The sequence below is a fragment of the Chrysochloris asiatica genome, unplaced genomic scaffold, assembly GCF_000296735.1.
Source record: "Chrysochloris asiatica unplaced genomic scaffold, ChrAsi1.0 scaffold00101, whole genome shotgun sequence".
Lineage (NCBI taxonomy): Eukaryota > Metazoa > Chordata > Mammalia > Afrosoricida > Chrysochloridae > Chrysochloris > Chrysochloris asiatica.
The window spans coordinates 9,546,648-9,567,499 of NW_006408619.1; the positions used below are offsets into that span (position 1 = coordinate 9,546,648).

General features: G+C 48.2%; 1 protein-coding gene across 1 annotated transcript in view; it reads right to left on the bottom strand.

The window, feature by feature from the left end:
* Positions 1 to 20,532, bottom strand: part of RHCG (Rh family, C glycoprotein) — a 32,761-nt gene extending 12,229 nt beyond the window's left edge. The window contains exons 1-3 of the mRNA XM_006867171.1: positions 20,346 to 20,532; positions 3,596 to 3,782; positions 1,843 to 1,993 (exon numbers count right to left, since the gene is read on the bottom strand). Of these exons, the coding sequence (XP_006867233.1) occupies positions 1,843 to 1,993; positions 3,596 to 3,782; positions 20,346 to 20,532 (525 nt within the window). The remainder of the gene's footprint in view (positions 1 to 1,842; positions 1,994 to 3,595; positions 3,783 to 20,345) is intronic.
* Between the last annotated feature and the right edge of the window lie 320 nt (positions 20,533 to 20,852).

A 20,852-nucleotide genomic window follows, 5' to 3' on the forward strand; every position in this document is an offset into this window, starting at 1 on the left:
TCTGATGATAGAAGCAAAACTCCTTAACAAGTATCCAGGAGTCTTGACGATTTTTGTTGCTCCCCTGCCCTCTCACCATCTCAAACACCCCTCAACATATACAGCCTCCTTTCCAGCCAGACTGAGCCGCAGCCTCCTGCTTCACTGTGTGTCTGCCTCTAGGTCTTTGCACTCCACTGCCTCTGCTTGAATGCCATAGCTCACTCCTTTTCCTGATTAGCTCCTACTTGACTCCAGGAAGCCTCCCTGATCTGCCAGGCTGGCTTGAGCACCTTCCCAGGAGTCACTGAGATTCTGAGCTCATTGTCACACTGCATGACCACCATCTATTTCCTTCTCTTACTACCTCTCTGGACTGTGAGCTCTTTGGGGTCCAAACTTGAGTCCTGCTCCCCTCTGTACCCCAGTGCCTGGAGCACTATCTGACATGCTGGCAGACTCCAGCATGCACCTACTTGATGAATAAACATAGAACATTGGTCCAGAAAGGGGACAGCACATGAAGAGAATTATAATGAGTTTGGGGTTGATTTTAAGTGAAATAAAAGACCACTGGAGGGGTTTCACCATGGGGATGGTCTGATTTACATTGCTGAAAGGACATCCTGGCTGCTGGGTAGACAGTGGCTTGAGGTGACAAATGTGGCAAGGATGGAGGCAGGATGGGTCAGGAGGAAGAGATGATGTGGTTTAGACAGTATGGGGGCTGAAAAATGACTAAATGAATGATTGAATTTAAATGACGTATTGCATTGAGCAAATCTGCAGGACAAGAACTTTTTAAAGCATTGACGAGCAAAGATGTCAGTTTGAGGACTAAGGTGTGCCTGACCCAAGCCATGGTATTTTCAATAACCTCATATGCATGCAAAAGTTGGATAGTGAACAAGGAAGACCATAGAAGAATTGATGGATTTGAATTGTGATGTTGGAGGAGAATATTGAAAGTACCACTGACTGCCAAAAGAATAGATCTGTGTTGGAAGAAGCATAGTCAGAGTGCTCCTTGGAAGCCAGGATGGCCAGACATCATCTCTCATACTTTGGTCATATTGTCAGAAAGGACCAGTCCCTGGAGAAAGATATCATGTTTGGTAAAGTGGAGGGTCAGAGAGAAAAAGGAAGACCCCCAATTAGATGGATTGGCACAGTGGCAGCACCAGTGAGCTCAAATGTAGCAATGATTGTGAGGTTGGCCCAGAACTGGGCATTGTTTCATTCTGTTGTGCATAGGGTCACTATGAGTCGGTACTGACTCAATGGCACCTAACAACAACAACAATTGTTAGGAAGTGTTTTCTAGAGTTCAACTGGAGAGGAGAAGGGAGCTAAGAAATAGGTGTGGTCCCTGAGTGACCTTCTCCAAGGCACCAAGAAGGGTTCTAAGCTGGAGTCAGAGGTCTAGGGTGCCTCCTAACCATCATTCCTGCCACAGCCTATGGAAATGACACCCCTGGAGTTGTGCAGTGCAAACTCTATGCAGCTGTACGTGGCCACACGGGCCATGCTCTTGGGGGTCCAGATTTGTCCCTTGCATACTCCTTTTCTTGGTTGAACAATCTGGGAATTTGGTGTGTGTGTGTGTGTGTGTGTGCAAGAAGAGAAAAAGCTACTATACAAGGAACCTTTACTCTGCACTGGCTCTGAGATGAATCGACTACAAGGTCTATCATCCTTATTTCATTTTTCCCACTTTAGAGATGAAGAAACTGAGGTTCAGGAAGTTAAGTGATGCCAAGTTCTGAGCTGAACCCAGGCAGCCATGTCTCCTTAGCCCCCTTTTCCTATCCCCTTGCTGTCTCATCAAGTGTTCCTATGATTGCCATTCTGAGCCCTGCTCACCAGCAGCACGTTGAGGAGAATGAATTCATTCACTGCAAAGAGGGTCACTTGGAAGAGAGTCATGATGAGCAGCTGAACAGGGCTGACTTTGCCCAGGACTGCCCCAAAGGCCACACAGACTGAGCCCACGCAGAAGTCTGCATTGATGAGGCTGTAGGGAGACAGATGGGAGAGACAGGCAGAGAGCTGAGGATCCAGCAAGCAGCAGCACTTTCAGTCCTGGGTTTGAATCTGGGCTTTGGCTATCCATGCATTTGGGCTTGTGACGTAATCTTTCTGAGCCCTAGTTTCACAATCTGTGGTAATAGGTACATACATCGTAGGACTACTCTGCAGGTAACAGAGGTAACATGTGAAGAGCCCAATACATCCGGGACACACTCAGTGCTACCCTTCCCTTTGCAGTCTCACTCTCAGGAGCTCCTCCTTGTGGTCAACTTGTGTTCTGACCCAAGTAGCCTGGCTGCTCCACATATGAGGTTTGCCTTATTCTCCCATCTTTTACCTGCCCTTTTAGAACCTCCACTCACTGCCTCCTCTCTCAGGAATCCTTCCTCAATTCCTCCAACCAGATGAGCTCTCTGCCACTAGGCCCTTTTCTCTCATACCAGGGCCAGCTATTGTGGGATTCCCTTCTTCTTAGCCAGGAGGGAAGATCTTTGCCCAGGGAAGAAAGAGCTGCTTTTCTACAGGAGACAGGGAGCTGGGTAGAGGGAGGGGACAGGATGACCATCTGAGAGAATGGAGACAATGGAACACACAGGGCATCCTCCAGTCTGGACCCAGAAAGCCCGGCCCAGCCCATCAGAAGGGTGGTAGAGAGGTGGAAAACCAGGTTGATGCTGTGTGACCAAAGTAGATGCTGCTTCTAGCTACCTATCTGCTTTCCCTAACCAGCCTCCCTGTTCCTGGCCAGCAGTAAAGCCCTTCTGCTGGATTCTAGAGCAGCCCCTCAGGTGGTCCCAGGCCATAGAGTTAATGGTATGGATGTAGGGAAGGCAGAGGGCACCCCATTCAGTGTTCTCTGTACAACTAAGCTTCTGAAACTGACTTAGGCAGCCTGGCTCTCAGTACCAAAACCAAAAGCCAAACTCATTACCTTCAAGTCAATCCTGATTCATAGTGACCCTGTAGGACACAACAGAACTTCCCGATAGGGTTTCCCAGACTGTAATCTTCATACAATGGAGCTCTGGTAGTGTTCGAGTTGGGTTGCTAACCTTCAAGGTCAGCAGTTTGAAACAACCAACCATTCCGCAGGAGATAGATAAGGCTTTCTGCTTCCCTAAAGATTTACAGCCTCGGAAACCCTGTACAGGGTCACTATGAGTCAGAATTGACTCCATAACACATAACCACCCCCACCAATCTTTATGGGAAGTGATGGCCGCTTCTTTCTCCAGCAGAGTGCTTGGTGGGTTTGTACTTCCGACCTTTATGTTAGCCACTGCACCACCAGGGATCCTTGCTCAGGGCGCAGGACAGGGTAGTGTTGATGTGCCTGAGCCTAACCACTAGAGCAAAATCTGGCCTTGGGTCCCTGCAGCTTCCCATAACTGCTGGACTCCATTAAAACTCCTACCTGGGAGTTGTTGATTAGGGAGCTATGTGTGCTGATGTAGGTAGCAGGCAGGGTGTACGAGGCTTGGATAGCTGGGTAGCCGGGAGATAGCGCATAGCTCCAGGTCCACCAGGTCCCGCCCACCTGCGTCGCCTGCCCCACGCCCCACCCCGCGTCCTGTCCCGCCCTCACCTCTCCAAGCCCAGGAAGATGTAGCCATCTTGGAAGGTGTGGAACCACCCCTGCATGAGCAGCGCCCACTGGATACCAAAGGCCGCCAGCAGGAAGTTGAAACCCACCGCGCTGAAGCTGTAACGTTGCAGGAAGGTCATGAGAAAGCCGAAACCCACGAAGATCATCACGTGCACGTCCTGAAAGCCTATGGGAAGGGTCCAGCAGCGGATCTCAGAGGCCTGTGATAGCCCTGGGTCTGGGACAGCTGGGTCCTCGTCACGCCTCTACCTTTCCCACTCTGTTCTCTCCCCTCCCCCTATGTCCCTGCAGTAACAGGCAACTGGAACCATCACCACCCTCATCTTCTCTTACTGGCCTCTGGAAAGGGTCTGTGCTGAAGGGTGGACCAGGTATCCGCTTTAGACCACTGGGCTATAGTGCCAAGAGATACAGAAGGCCCCTACCCTTGAGAGATGGCCTTCTCCCAGGCTGGCTCTATTCATCTGAGGTTAGGCTGGGGCTCTGGGCCTTTAAAATAGGGGCCAGGTCGTGGGTTTTACTCAGAATCCAGAGTCTAGACCTTGCCCTCCCTACTCCAGCCCCACCCCATTCCTCTGCTTTGGAGAAGGAAGAATCATCTGACCAAGGAATCCCGTGGACGGGTCAGCCACTGGTTAATCACCTCCAGGGATATCCCTAACCTCTATCTCTATCCTCAGCAAGTACACTCTCCAGCATCACTGAGACCTCGATTTGGACCCCTGCTCCCCAGTGTGGAACTCTGGGGAAATTACCTAACTACTTGGGTCTCAGAGCCTTATTCTCTAATGCTTCCTTCCCAGATGTTGTAGGGATTAACTGCATATGTGTATGTAAAGCTCCTAGCACAACATCTGTCCCACAATTCAAAAAACACCAGTTGCCATGGAGTCGATTCTGACTCACGGTGACCCATGTGTGTCAGAGTAGAATTGTGTTGCATTGAGTTCACGATGGCTGAATTTTTGGTAGGATGCATACACCACTAGGCCTTTCTTGTGGGACATCTCTGGGTGAACTCAAACCTCCAACCTTTTGGTTCGCAGCCAAGTGAATACACCATTTGTCCACCTAGAGACTCCTGTCCCATAATGGTGGTGCTGGTGGTGGTGGTGTGCCGTCAAGTCAGTTCTGACGCATAGTGACCCTGTCTAGGGTTTCCCAGTCTGTAAATCTTAACGGGAGCAGAAAGCCTCATCTTTCTCCCGCAGAGCGGCTGGTGGATTTTCGAACTGCTGATCTTGTGGTTAACAGCCCAGTTTGTAACTCGTTTGTATCTACCAGGGATCCTTAATAGGTACTTAAAATGGGCAGGTGTTGTAATTTATTGTTATGTAGGCATCGTTGTTGTTCCGACTCATAGTGACCCTGTATAGGGTTTCCAAGGAGCAGCTGGCGGGTTTGAACCTCGCCATGTTCTAATCCTGGGTTAGGACCCATCTCTTCTACCAAGTCACAGTGTGGCCTTTGCAAGCAACATTCCCTCTTAGAGCCTCATTTTTCTTAATAATGAGGCTGATCTCCCAGTGCTAACATTACAGGGTTCTAGAATCTAAGTCAATACCAAAAGGGAAAGGGATTTGAGAAGGAAAAAGAGTTACAGAAGTACAAAGTACTAAAGAACCACAGATAGCACAAGAGCTGAGGGCCAGATTGAAGGCTCCCAGTGGTTTACATACTGTAGTGAATTAAAAAGAGAAACGTATGAATCGACACAGATCATAAACAGGCAAATAAACGAATAGCAGGGAGGGAAGGCTATGATGAACCTTGAAAGCTTGGTGAGTGAAATCACGCAAAAACCAAAGTGAAATCAACAAAAGGACAGATATTGTATGATCCCATAGTTAGGTGTTCAGAGATCAAAGTTTATTAGTGGTTACCAGGAATAGATGCAAGGCAGGGAGAGAGAATCATTGCTTCGTGGACACTGAGCTTCGGGGAAGAGTGATGGAAAAATATGGAAATGGACACTGGTGATGGTTGGACAACATGACAAACATGATCAATGTCATGGAATTGTACATTTGAAGAAGGCTGCAGTGGCAACTGTTTGGTTACTTTTATACCACTAATTTTTCTTTTTTTTTAAGTTAAAAAAATATAAAAAGGCACGTACCAGGCCTAGCCTGACCCCACCTACCTGCCTTAACATTCTCACTGTACATTCCTTATTCCTTTTACTGTACTGTCGATTTCTGAGAGCTTAGTATTAATCTTCTGGATTTCTAATTGCAGGTTTTGTATTGTTTCAAAATTTTCACTTATTTTGTCAGTTTGTTCTTGTAGTGTTTTCCTGAATTCTTAAGTTTTTATTGTGTTCTCCTTATTTTCCTCGATCTTTCTGTTAATCCTTTGAAGGGACCTAATTATCAACCTTTTGACTTCTTTTTCAGTTAGTCCCATTACCTTTCCAGAAACATTTTCTGGCTCTGCATCTTGGTCATTTGGTTGGGCCATTCTCTCTTGTCTCTTAGTGTGAGCTAAAATTGTCTGTTGTCTCTGGGGCATTGTGGGGTTGTCATATTTGTAAAAACAAACAGTACAGTTGTTGAATTCAAAGGGGAGAAATCTCTGGGGAGAAATCTCTGCAATTCAAGGAGCTCACAAGGTCGTTGTGGAAGGGATGTGACGGGGGCGTTCCTGGCCCTAGATGGAATTCTTTTGGCCTCAGTGTTAGCTCTGTTCAGGGCACTCAATCCAAAAGTATTTCAAGGGGCCCTTGATGGAACTGTTTTCAGTGTCTGTTAGGACTACAGGAAAGTTAGGGGTAGTGTGACTGGTTAAATGCTGGCCTGGTGGCTCTGCAGGTTTTGCAGATCTGGAGCCAAGAATCGAGGCACCAAAACTGCACACCAAAGTGGCACAGCCAGCCCTCACCGCATGCTGGCATGGCTCCCAACCATGTGGCTCTGAACTCCTGGAGAACAGGGTCTGCACTGGGGGTGGATGATGGTAAACACTGGCCACACTTCTGGTCACCAGGGGAGCATGAGGGAAAAGAAGAAATCATGCTCTTCCAGGCTTCCCTCTGCTGCTCACACGATGCTCTAGCCACATCTGGCCAGCTGTTCACCAGTCAGTCTCCCCCTCTCACTATCCCCGCTGGTCTCTCCTCCAAGCAAGCATTCCATCTACCTCTCTAACCTTCCTTTTGAAGTTCAGGGTGCCAGAATTTTCATCTGTGTCTGTTTTATTTTGTCTCTTGTATCTTTGTTGTAGAGGGTCCATGTAGTGCCTCTCTCTAGTCCGCCATCTTGCCAGAAGTTTAAACTATAAAACCCTTCAGAAGGCAGGGCCATACAAGAAGCATTCTCAATAAATATCCATGAATGAATGAATGGTGGTGGTCATGGCTATCCCAGCAGCACCCAGGAATGTCAAGGTGGTGGGCTGGATTTTGGTCAGGTGGGCTCCACTTCAGTCTAACACCTTCTACTAACTACAGTGCTGACTGACCCTGGTACCCATTGCAGAGCCTGGCTAAGGGGCAGGGATGCTTGTGTTACCACTGCCCTCACTTTGCTTGCCCCCATCTGCCTTCTCTCAGATCCAGGCCATGGCCACAGACCACTGGGTTAGCAGCTGCCTAGGGGAGGTTTAAGGGTTCTGGCACGTTCAGGGTATGCACACTGATGCTGGAGAGCTGCCAGTCCTGTCTCAGTGGGGTGCTCTCAGCCTTCCCTCAAGTTTTGCTTCGGTCTCAAGGAAACATGTGCCAAGTTTACATGCGACAGAACAAACAGCACTTTGGCTTAGGTTTCATAATGTGTGCAGCTGACTCCAAGTATTACTCCATTTCATCGTTTATCTCGTTTCCAACCGTTGTGGGGGGAATGAAGCTGATGTACAGGGAAGCATCATCAATGATCTGATGTTATTCTGAGGAAGAACGGACGGGTGGCAGATGGGAGGAGAGGCGTGAAAGGAGACACAGTAAGACTACAATTTCAGAATTGGGAATGGGGAGTTGGCCGGGTGGTAGGGCTGTTGGTGAATACCACGTCACTGTGGAGCTGACTCTGACCCATGGCAATCCCATGCGGGTTGGAGGAGAACTGTGCTCCTTAGGGTTTCCAATGGCTGTGATCTTGTGGAACTAGATGGTCCGGCCTTTCTTCCAAAGTGCCTCGAAGTGGACTCTAACCTCCAACCTTTCAGTTAGCAGCAGATCATGTTAGCTTGCACCACCCAGGAACTCTGTTAATAAGCTCTGGAAGTGGATAGAGGCTGCCGGTTTAGGAGGCGGATGCTGGGTCTAATCCTGACCATGGTGAGTCTGAGGTGACTACAGGGCAGGGTGGGGAATGGGACTGCATGGGAGAAACCAAGCCTGGGTGTGGGGTTGGAGTGGGGATCTAGGGTTGGGCAGGTCTGCAAGTAGAGTTATGACTTTGAGTAGGGACTGATGGTAGAGAGATCCAGGCTGAAAGCAGGTATGTCTTGAAGCCAGCAGACAAGACAGGAGCCTTCAGGAAAAAGTAGCATTGCATAAGCAGGGCAGGGTCCTTCAGGACGAGCAGGGCCAGCTGTCCTGTAGCACTGAGGAGCTGTGTCGGCAGGGGCTGGGCTGAGTGGGCCATGGGAGCCGCTAACTGCAGGGTGTTGGTAGTCAGGGGGCTGCCTTTGGTCAACCTGTGGCCTCAGAGAAGAGCAGTCCTTCCTCTCTACCTCTCCCCCTCTCACCACTTCCCCTGTCCTTCCTTGGGTGCCCTGAGGTCTCTCTCTGACTAACACTAGGGGGTCTCTTTCTTTTTAATCCTTCCCTTGTGGATATAGACACCAGATTCCCTCTCCTTGGGCATCTCCCTGATTCACTCTGTCTTTCTCTCTCTCTCTTTTTTTTCCTTTAAGGTCGTTATTGTGGATTGAGTGAAAGTTTACAGGGCCAATCATTAGTTTTACATTCAACAAATCATACAACTTGTTTCCTCACAATAATTACATTCCCCTCCATGTACCATCAGTTAACAGTATTTCTCTCTATTCACTATAGTTCTTTTTAAAAAAACAAAAAAACACTCAGGCATGTATAATAATTTATACCACCAAAGGGCACATTTTGCAAGTCTGCCTCCTGGCTGCTATCTCTTAGTCCCTTTCTTCCCATGAATCTAGAGTCCTCAGCTGCTCCTTCTCTCCATGTCCCCATCTCTGCCTCCATCTCTGGTGTTGCTGCTTCTCTGGATAGGGTCCTGCATTTTGCTTATGCTCTTCTTTCTTGATGGTCCTAGGGTCCTCTGTTTCTGGACTACAAGATTAACTACTCACCCATTTTTGTTGCAAAACTTCTACCTTTACAATTGTGACAGTCACAATTAGGCATGATAACAATTGCTCACTATTGAATCATAAGAATCTTATCCCATCTTTTTTAGCCAGACCTAGAAGGAGCTCTGGTAGCGTAGTGGTTATGAATTGGGCTGCAAACCTCAAGGTCAGCAGTTCAAAACTACCAGCTGCTCCGTGGGAGAAAGATGAGGCTTTCTGCTCCTGTAAAGATTTACAGCCTCAGAAACCCTGTTCAGGGTCGCTATGGGTCGGAACCGACTCGATGGCACATAACAACAACAACAACAACCTCCATGAGTATAGATCAAGTTCATCAAATTGTAGCAATTTACCCTTGTTTCCTTTATAAAAAAATGTTTTGTTTTGTTTTTGTATCTTCCTGTAGTCAAATTCTGATTATCAAGCCATCAAGGCTAGGTCAAATGGGTACTATCTGCAAATTTGGGTGTTCTTGTGCCTCTTCCTTCACTTCATATCAGCTGGATGCCTCACTCTTAGCTCTAGCCCTCATGGGCTCAGGGATCCCCTGGTCTCAGCACACTTTGGATCAGCAGCCCTTCCTCTTCTCTGTCTCATCTACAGGTCAATGGGAGTCAATGGACTGTGGTTGACAGTTCTTCATTGCTGCCTTTCCCCCTTTTCCACTCACCAGTAGACCAGCATGCTCAACAGTAAGCTTACATGCCTGCTCATGTGTTCCCTTTGAGTTTCAGTCTTAGAGGGGGGTTTGTCCTGAAGAAACTTGATTGCTGGCTTTGATGGCTTCCTGGTGAACAGCTTGCTTATTCTTGCAGTAGCCAGTCATACTGCCATTTTTGTTTGGGGTTTTTCCTGATGTTCTTTCTTTGAAGATGCATCTTCTGTTGCTCTATCTGTTCCAGGCTGGTCTGCTTGTCCTTGCTAGTGGGAATATCCTACCTCAGAAGGTTCTGGATGAGTCTTAAGATTCCACCTAAGGTCCTATACTCTGCAAAGGCTCCGCAAGAGGCCTATTTCACTGGGCAAGTTCTAGAACCCCTTTTAGGTATTCCAATCAGTTATAGGCTGAAGGCCTATCTTAGTGGTATTGAGAGATTTATCTTCCAGCTCACTAATTCTGGCTTTCATCTCTTCAGTTCTACTCCTTTGTCCTTTCAGTGTATTGTCCATTTCTGATATTCTATTGTTAATTGTTTGGATCTCTTTCTGAAGGTTTTGAATTGTTTCCAATGCTGTATCTATCTTAATTGATTGTTCCTGTAGTGCTTTCCTAACTTCTTCCTTATTTTTCTCAACTCCATTGTAAAGTTTTTGATACATTTTATAACCATTTTTCTGAATTCCTTCTCAGGTATTTCCAAAGAATGCCCTCCTTCCAGTATGGAGTGTAGGTCTAACTCCATCTCATTTGTCTCAGTCACTTTACTTTTTTCTGGACATGTGCTGATATGGTCATCTGTTTCTGTTTTTTGGGAATATTCAGTGGTTAGCTGTGGCCTTAAAACGTAGATGGGTGTGTGTTTTGGTACTTTTTTATGTTTTCTTATTGACTCTGGGTAGATGTGATCAGGAGATGGGCTTCCCTTTACACTCTTCTTCCTGAAAAATTTTAAGATGCCACTGTTGGTCGTTATGATGTAACTCAGGATTTAATTTTCAGCCTGTTTCCTTTTTAGTTTGCCTGTCCTGCTCCACAACCCCTGTTCAGGCCTTTTTCCTAGTCATAATCAGTTTAGGGCTGGTTGTGGTGTGGCTGTTTTGCACTGCTGTTTGGTTTTAAGTGGAAACTGTTACTTCAACTTTTGAGGAGATCTGTGCGCATGCATAATAGAATCCTTCCGGGGTGGGGGTGGGGTGTCCACTCACTCAGGCACCCCCTCTAGTCACCAGAATGGAGGCATGCAGGCAGCGAGAGACCAATGAACAGATACAAAAAAAGAATGTCCACACCTTTATCTCCGTGATTCTGTCAGGCATCCGTGGCTGCTCTGATACTTCCCCAGCTCAATCTCACCTAAGATGGCCACTCAGAAAGCAGCTGAATACCTTGCATTAGAAAGCACTGGATTTTTTGCCTCTGCTACAAATTACTGGCTGTAAGCCTCCCAACTTTCTAAATATTCCTTTATTTGTGGTTCAGAGTCCTGGGATCATCCCCTGGGCCTGCTTGGTCTGGTATTCTGTGTTGTTGCTGACGGAGCTCCTCACTGCACTTCCACCCGATCCGCCATCTTGTTTATTCTCTCCCTGATTCACTCTCTTGCCCCCTTTCTCTGTATGTTCCCAAACCAAACGAAAGCACTTGCTGTTGAATTGATTCTGATGCATGGTGACCCCATATATGGAACACAGACCTGCCCTCCCTCCATAGAGCTTTCAAGGCTTTGACTTTATGGAAGCTGAGGGTCAGGCCTTCTTCCAAAGGGCCTCTGGATTTGGAATGCCAACCTGCCAGTTAGTGGTTGAGCATTTAACTGTTTGTGCCACACAGTGCTGCAGCCTGAGCAGCTGGGAAGCTCTCGAATAGAGGTGACGGGAGATTAAAAGAAAACAACAGAGACGAGATTAAGAATAAAGTTGGGCCAGGTGGGCTGTCGACCTCTGATAGAGGATCAAGCAGCCACGACTCCTGGTAGCTGGTTTATTATATAGTGCTCAAGAGCAGGAAAGGGAGAGTTTCACCAGGACAGTCCTGGTTCCAGGTACACAGAACAACCGAGAACAAGTAGGACAAAACAGTTGCTAGACGAACAGGTCTGCCGTTTGTGTAGGCAAGCAGAAATGTTTGCATGTTTTCCTACTGACTAGCTCTACAGTGCACTGAGCTAAAGGTCACTTCCTCCTTGTGCTGTGGACTTTTGCTCAAGCAGACACCTTCAGGCCAACTTTTGCTGGACCCCTGAAATGGGGAGCAATCTACAGCTCAGTGGCTCCCAACAACATAGGACTCCCTTTATCTCCCCAGTTGGTCCTATTTTAGAACCAAAACAAATCAGCTTATGAATTTATATTCCATAAAGTTTGGGGCTACCTAAAGTAATTTTGAGAATAATGATTTGAAGGTGCTCAGAGTGCTTGGTTCAGAGGTTTCCAATGCACATTTTGAGATAATTCAAGCAAAGTCCTGCTCTTTAGTAACCGTTCAATCATTCAGTTACTACTACTAGCATACCACTGTAGTCCTGGTGTGGCGCTGTGGGCTAATGCACTGGATGGCAAGGTCAGTGTGAGTCACAGGGTCAGTGGTTCAAACCCACTAGCCGCTCCTCCGAAACCTATACAGAGTCGCTATGAGTCGGAACTGACTCGACGGCACTTAACAATAACAACAAGTACTCCATTTAGCTACTACTAAGCATGGTGCTGTGGATAGAGCACTGGACTGAAAAGTCAGTTTGAACCATGAGGTTAGCAGTTCAAACTCACCAGCCACTCCTTGGAAACTCTATACAGGGTCGCTATGAGCCAGAACCGACTCGATGGCACTTAACAATAATGACAACAAGTATTCCAGTGAGGAGCACTGGTAGTGTAGTGGGCTATGCGTTGAGCTGCTAACTGCATGACCAGCAGCTTGAATCTGCCAATCACTCCACAGGAGAAATGGGCTTCCTGTCTCTGTAGAGATTTACAGCCGAGGAAACCCTATGTTGTTGTTGTTAAGCACTGTGAAGTCAATTCAATTCCAACTCATAGCAACCCTGATAGATTTCTGAGGAGCGGCTGGTGTTATGAACCGCTGACATTGTGGTTCAAACCGACCTTTTGATTCAGTGCTTATCTTCCAGTTTTGCGGGGAGGATTGCGAGGAAACCTGTGCAGGGTCACTAGACGTTGGAACTGACCCCATGGCACACAGCAGCAGCAGTAGTACCCCAGTGAGCCCTGGGGTGGCGCTGCAGGATAAGCACTGGACTGGTAACTGAAAAGTCAAACCCACAGAAAACCCTATACAGGGTCTTTATGAGTTGAAACTGACTCCACAGCACATGACAACAACAGTACTTCAGTCACTATTTTTTAAAACTGACCAGGGGCTTGGCATTGGGGTGGTGATTTACAGAGGGCCAGCGGATGTTGGCGTGCCTCTCCCCATCCTTGTCTCCTCCCTGGAGTGATACAAGCAACTCTGCCCAGAAGCTGCTCCCTCAACCTGGAGGTCCCTGATGGAACTCATTGATTTCACTGAGCTACTAAGTGGCCCCAGGGGTGCCAGTGTACAGCTGTTCTCACTTCCTTCTCTAGCCCCAGTTCCCAAGCCTCAATCCAGCGTCCTCTTCTCTCTCAGGACAGCGCCCCCACCTGAACGCTAGCTGGATCTTCAGAGTTGGAGGACATTCGCCAAGCTGCTGAACCATTACAGCACCCTCCTCTGTGGCACACCAACACAAAAATGGTGGCGCCCTACGGAAGGTGGGGAGCTGCTGATTCCCTTCAGTGTGGGCCAGTCTGCCACCACCAGTACCAGTACCCGTCAAGTTTACTCCCAGTCATAACAACCCCATGTGTCTCAGAATAGAACTGTGCTCCACACTGTTTTCAATGGCTGATTTTCTGGAAGTAGATCACCAGGTCTTTCTTCTGAGATGTTTCTGGGTGGATGCAAACCTCCAGCCCTTTGGTTAGCAGCCAAGAGTGTTAACCATTTTCACCAAGGGACCAGCCCAGCCCAGTCTAAATTTCTTTAAGAGCTGGCATTCTGATTCCCCTCAAGACCCCATGCTTCACCTCTCCCACACCTCGGACCTGACCACTGAACCACAGCATCACTGCAAATTCTTCTGGGGAAATTGTTAAGAGGTAAGAATGCTGCGGTGGTCTCAAGAAAGCAGGTAGGGTAGGAGGTCTTGGCTGATCCCTACCTGTGCCACTGACCAGCACAGTGTTCGGCTCATCTGTCTAAACTGTTCTCTACACCATGAAACGCAAAGAATCAATACCCTACCGATTCAGCATGCAGAAAACACTTGATAACCGGGGAGAGATCCAATGAATTTAAATGCTATGCTAGTTTCATCTAACACTCAGGGGGGTATTCCCTCAGCCACAGACCTAAGGGGACACCAGACCTCCACTTAAATAGCCTTCAGTGACAGACCACTCACTCCCTTTTGAGGAAGCCAAATGTTAGTGTTTGCAAAGCTCTCGCTTTATGCTGGGAGATCAGTGTCCTCCCAGTCACTTGTGTGGTGCTGTAGGATAAGCACTGGGCTGCTAACCTAAAGGTCAGCAGTTCAAACCCACCAACTGTTCCTTGGAAAACCTATACAGAGTCGCTGTTAGTTGGAACTGAGTCAACAACACTTGACAATAGTCACTTGTCTGTTTGAATCTTCCTGGAGATCCTGTCCGTTAAATAACCCTCCCACTTTCAGATGAACATAACTGAGGTGCAGTGTGGTTAAGTAATTGGTTTAGTCCATTTAGTGATGAGCCATTGGCATGGCACTGTAGGATAAGCACTGGATTGCTAACCACAAAGTTGGCAATTCAAACCCACCCAGGTCAGAAACCCTTTACATGGTCGTATGGCACACAACAAATCAAAGACCAAATCCATCCTCATCAAATTGATTTGGACTCATGGCAACCACGTGTGTTTCAGAGTAAGACTGCTCCAGAGAGGTCTCTGGGAAAGGAGCCCTGGTGGTGCTGCAGGGTAAGCACTGGACTGTTAACTTCAGGATAGGCAGTTCAAACACACCAGCCACTTCTTGGGAAAAAGATGACGCTTTTTACTCCCATAAAGATTTACAGCCTTGGAATCCCTATATTGGTCACTATTAGTCAGAATTAACTCAGTGGCAGTGGGTTTGTGTTTGTTTATTTTTCATCTTTACAGTAGTTGCTAGGTCTTTCTTTCACAATGCGGCTGGATGGATTTGAATCACAAAGCTTTAGGTTAGTAGCTGAGAGCAAACTGCACCATCCACAGGGCCCCCGTGATGAATTTTTGATCTGTTTAATTCTAAAGCCAACTACCAGGCCACGCTGCCCTCTGCTTGTTGAAAGCTTGTCCTTTATTAAACGGGATTGGATCTGAGGTGCAGGTCCCTGGGAACACAGAGGTAACATTCCTCTGGTGTTTGAAACCAGGTCATCTCCTAGAAGAATGCCCATTTCCTCTCCTGATCCTCCAAGGAAACTTCTAGACCCAGGTCCTGCTGGCCTCTCCTCTAGCCAACCTTCCTCCAGCCACTGCTAGAACTGATGCCTGGCTGGCTCTGTACCTGCTGTCTGTCTGGGGGGCCCATGCCTGGAGAGCTGTGCTTTGAGCCCTCCCCGGCCCCAGCCAGTTGGAGCTGAACTCTTTTTCGCAAACCACTAAGAAGGAGGCCTGAACAGGTGCTGATGGCCTGGAGCCAAGACCCAGGAAGACATCATGGTGACCTGCCCTTACCCTACACCCTGGCAATCACCTTACTGCCCAAGAACTATGGCTTGGGGACCCATCTGGGCCATGAGGTCATGTAATTTCCAACTCCTGCCATAGCCACCTTACGCCTTCTTGCCTAATGAGCTTGCAAAGGGTGAGGCTGGGGGAGGGAGAAGAGAAAGACTAGAGGGTAGACTGTGGTCCAGCAGTGTGGGCTCGGAAGCCCAGAGTTCCTACCCTGGGTCCCAGTTTTCCTAATTGAGTGACCTTTGCAAGACACATTCCCTCTCCGGCCTCCATTTCCTCATCTGTAAAATGGGGGTCATAAAGTGACTTCCTCATAAGGCAGTTGTGTTAAGTGTTGGTTCTGACTGATAGCGACCCTGTATAGGGTTTCCGAGGAGCAGCTGGTGAGCTTGAGGCACCGACTTTGTGGCTCAAACAGACCTCGTACTCTAGCGCTTTATCCCACAGTACCACACCAGGACTCCCATAAAGGGGTTGTTGTTGTTGTTGTCAATTAATGGAGAGAATGTGTGTTTGGTGGGAACAGCAGGTCTGACAGATAGTGAGTGAGCACTTTGTAACCACCACTACTTCCCACCCTCGACAAGGAGTCTGATGTGGGGTTCCCTCTCTAAATTCGCTCTTCTGTCACTTCCTTCTCAGATGGCTAAGATATCACCAGCACTCACAGAAGCGGCAGGAGGAACACAAGACCCTCCTTGGGTGTGGGGACTGTCTTTCTCTCCTTAGCAACCTCCCTCCCATCCCCTTCTGAAATGGACCACAGGTTCAGTTTGAACTTTGAGGTCGACAGTTCAAACCCACTAGCTGCTCCTTGGAAACCCTATACAGGGTCACTATGAGTCAGAACCTTCTCGATGACACTTAACAATGATAACAACTATTAGGCCACACTGAGCCGCTCACCCCCAGGCCCAGTACTCCCTTGCATTGGCCCGGCCCCCCGGCCCCTTCCTTTTCCCTCCCTCATCTTCCTACTATTGCTTTCCTCTGTTGGAAGCAACTTCTGCCTAGAACCCTTGATCCCACTGAGGCCCTGGGTGTCAGCAGTACCTCTCTGTACTCACCGATTCTGGGAGCTCTTTGGGGCCAGAGATCAAGAATATTCAACTTTATTTGTCCTGAGTGGCCATAAGCCCTGGTTGACTGGGACAATCTAGGTTTATACCTATGTCCCCCAGCAAATTAGTAACACTACCTCCTTTCACTCTCAAAAGTGTCTGCATTTGGAGGATAACTAGTTAGGATAACACACATAGATGAGTGTTTGTTGAGTGAGTGATTGAGGGTGGAGTGTGAAGGACCGAATGGATGGGGAGACTGAGGGCTGCGCCCCCAGTGGTGAGTTCTCATTCTTATTCTAGGGACTCCAGGGCCTCAACTGCCCACACACATGGAGGACTTATGAATGTCCATGAAAGGCGTACCCCTCACACTTTCCTGGGGGGCTGGGTCTAAGGACAGAGATAAACAAGAGCCAGGGGAAAAGGGTAGAACAGGCAAAGTAAGGTCCCAAGGTTGTTTGCAGCATTTGCCCTGTGCCAGGGCAAGAAGAGTATAGATGTTGTTGTTGTTGTTAGGTGCCATCGAGTCAGTACCGACTCCTAGCGACCCTATGCACAACAGAACAAAACACTGCCTAGTCCTAAGCCAACCTCACAATTGTTGCCATGCTTGAGCTCACTGATGCTGCCACTGTACCAAACCATCTCGCCTGGGGTCTTCCTCTTTCTCTCTGACCCTCCACCTTACCAAACATGATATTCCTCTCCAGTGACTGGTCCCTCCTGACAATATGTCCAAAGTATGAAAGATGAAGTTTGGCCATCCTGACCTCCAAGGAGCACTCTGGCTGCATTTCTTCCAACACAGATCTGTTTGTTCTTTTGGCAGCCCATGGCACTTTCAATATTCTCCTCCAACTCCATAACTCAAATGCATCAGTTTTTCTACGGTCTTCCTTATTCACTGTCCAGCTTTCACATGCATATGAGGTTATTGAAAATACCATGGCTTGGGTCAGGTGTCCTCAAGCTGACATCTTTGCTCTTCAATATTTTTAAAGGTCTTGTGCAGCAGATTTGTCTAATGCAATCAGTCATTTGATTTCTTGACTGCTGCTTCTGTGAGCATTGATGGTAGATCTAAGAAGAATGAAGTCCTTGACAACTTCAATCTTTTCTCCATTGATAAGAATGTTGTTTATTGGTCCAGTGCTGAGGAATCTTGTTTTCTGTGCACTGAGATGCAATCCATACCCACGGTTGTGCTCTTTGATATTCCTCAATAAGTATTTTAAGTCCTCTCTACTCTGGTAGCGTAGTGGTTACGAATCGGGCTGCGAACCTTAAGGTCAGCGGTTCGAAACTACCAGCTGCTCTGCGGGAGAAAGATGAGGCTTTCTACTCCCGTAAAGATTTACACCCTCGGAAACCCTGTACAGGGTCGCTATGGGTCGGAACCGACTCGACGGCACTTAACAACAACAACAACATACAGGTTGAATAAGTATGGTGAAAGAATACAACCCTGTAGCACACCTTTCTTTATTTTAAACCATTCAGTGTTCCCATGTTCTGTTTGAACAACTGCCTCTTGGTCCAAGTACAGATTCCTCATGAGCACAATTAAGTGTTCCGGAATACTCATACTTTACAATGTTGTCCATAGCTTGTCATGATCCACACAATTGAAAGCCTTTGCATCGTCAATAAAGCAGAGGTAAACACCTTTCTGGTATTCTGTGCTTTCAGCCAAGATCCATGAGACATCAGCTATGATATCCCTCATTCCACATCCTCTTCTGAATCCGGCTTGAACCTCTGGAAGTTCTCTGTCAGTGTATGTTTGCAGTAAAGATAGACAGTTTGAAAGGTGGTTTTGGATCCTAAGTCCAAGGCCACGGCTGTCAACATCTCTCCTAAAACCTGAACCCTGAGGGGTGGCCAGTAGAGGCTATGGTCTAATTCACACAGGATACCTCTCTTCTCCCAGGTATCATATTTCTATTAATGTAGTCTGGGATTGCATTAGCTTTCTGGCAACAGCCCCACCAAGTCTGAAGCCCCCTGAACTTGCTCTTTTTTTCCCCACAGGCTGCCATCTTGAATATGTACTTGTTTACTTGGACTGAAATAAAATGTTATTTCTGGAACTAGAGAATGCCCCATGACGGAGAATATATAAGCCATGACTGGAACATCAGTTGGTACAGGTGTCTGTTGGAAATGAGCCTTGGTTCCCTTCCCAAACTGAGTCCATGACTTTGTGAATACCAACACTTAGGAGACTTGCCATGGGGTGCTAGAAAATGGAGTGGAAAATCAGTAAGCACAAGGCCATGGTAAAAGCCCTGTGTTGGGAGGCTGGAGACTGGGCTGACCAGGGTGACCTTGGGCCGATTCTTCCTGCTCCTAAGACGTAGAGTGTCTGAGTTTGATGCTCTTCTAGTAATTGTTCCATTATTCTCCCAAGTTTTCTCACTGTTGTGAGGCAGGTTCTATGTAATCCCCAGGCACAGACAAGGAACTTGAAGTGAGGTGAGGTAAACACATTTGCCTAAAGCCCGGATCTGGTTTGCATGTTCATCACAGCGCTACCAATGCCAGAGAACTCAGGTGACCCCTTCTCACCCACAAAATCAGGGGTACTCATTCTCCTTCTCCAAGCCAAAAGATGACTGTTGCCATCGATGTTGGCTGACCCAATTAACAAGGTACATATGAGCTTCCTTGTGTTTATTTACTAATCTTTAGTGAACAATTTCACATTTTTTTCACCACAGCACAGTTCCTGCTTTGAGGTATGACTGGCATCTCTCTCTCACCCCACAGCACCTGCTTACAGAATCAAAGTCTCTTCTCAAATGTGCAGTCCCTGAGAGGGGCACATTACCCAGTAATCAAGGTAAAACAGGCCTACTTGTGTTACTTACTAATCTTTCGTGAATAGTTCCACATGCTTTTCACTAAATCTTTGTTCACTACAAGGAGCCCTCCCTGTAGCACAGTGAGTTAAGTGTTAGGCTGCTAACCATAATAAGGTCAATGGTTCAAACCCACCAGCTGCTCCTCAGGAGAAAGATGAGGATGACTGCTCCTTGGAAAACCTAAGGAACAATTCTCCTCCGTCTTACAAGACCCTATAGGGTCACCATGAGTCCACTCAATGACAATAGGCGTTGTTTTATTTTGTTTTTGGTTGTTCACTTGTTGGTGGTGGTGCCATCGAGTTGGTTCCAACTAACAGGACCTTGTAAGGGTTTCCAAGGTGGGTTTGAATCACCAACCTTGTGGTTAGTAGTCCAATGCTTATCCTACAGTGCCACAGCAGGACTCCTTCTTGTTGTTGTTAAGTGCTGTGGAGTTGATTCCAACCACAACCCATAGCAACCCTGTATAGGGTTTCCATGGAATAGCTGGTGAGCTTGAACCACCGACCTTGCAGTTCAAACAATTTTGCAGTCTGACGCATTAACCCACAGCACCACACCAGGACTCTTTACAGTGTAGTAACTAAGCACAAGTAAGCCAGAGCATACCTTGCTTACTGGGTAATGCACCCCTGGTTGCCAAGGCCTCCTGGCCCATTCCTGGTCCCACACATTGCTCCATCAGCCACCCCCATAGCCATTGACTGCTCAGTATTTGCAGGGAAAAGGCATCAGCAGACAAGGGAATTGGGGTCACTCAGAGCTGGCTGGTGATGGAGATAGAATTCGGGTCTCTTGAGGAAGCCGTATCAAGGAAGGAACAGGGCTTCCTGGCAAGAATGATGGCAGGGAGGCATCCTAATAAACTCACTGGTGAGTTTTCCCCACAACTGTTTCACAGGGAAAGGGATTGTGCACACTTCACCATTTTCCAACCCTGATTCCACTGTGTTCCTGTTGGGGGCCGGGGCTGTGGGGCAGCGTCTCCTCCCTGCCCTCCGTTCCCGAGCTGCTGGCTGGGGCGATGCTGCCAGGCAGGTTCCCCCCAGAGCCAGGTGTGGAGGCAGAGGTGGGGATGGCACGGACATGCCTCAGGTGGGCCTGCGGGGGAGGGCGGGACTCACTCGGGTAGCGATAGTAGAAGTCATTCTCAAGGTCGCTGGTGATGTGCCTGTACTTCTTTTCCTCCGTCCAGTGGGGGTCAGCCTCGAAGTCGTAGCGCACAAACAGGCTGAAGAGGACCACCATGGCCAACTCCAGGAGCAAGCAGGTGAACGGCAGTCGCCAGCGGAGGTTGGTGTTCCACATCATGCTGCAAGGATGGCCTGGCCAGGCGGGGAGCGGGCGGCTGGGCAGCTGCGGGCACTGCAGGGGCTTATAAGAGGCGGCCAGGAGGCGGGGCGGCTAGCTCCGGCTGCGGAACTGTTGATCCGCATGCAGCGGCGCGCGCTCCGCCAACCCCTCGGGGGTGGTGGCCTGACTCACCCCATCTGGGTCCAGCGGGAGCCGGCGGCCCGGAGCTCTCCGCGCTGGGTAAGGGACAACGTGGGAGGACACGACAGAGGACGGCGGGATTTGGCTAAGGCGCCCCAATCTCTGCGGATCCCGTCCATACCTGGCACCCCTGCTTT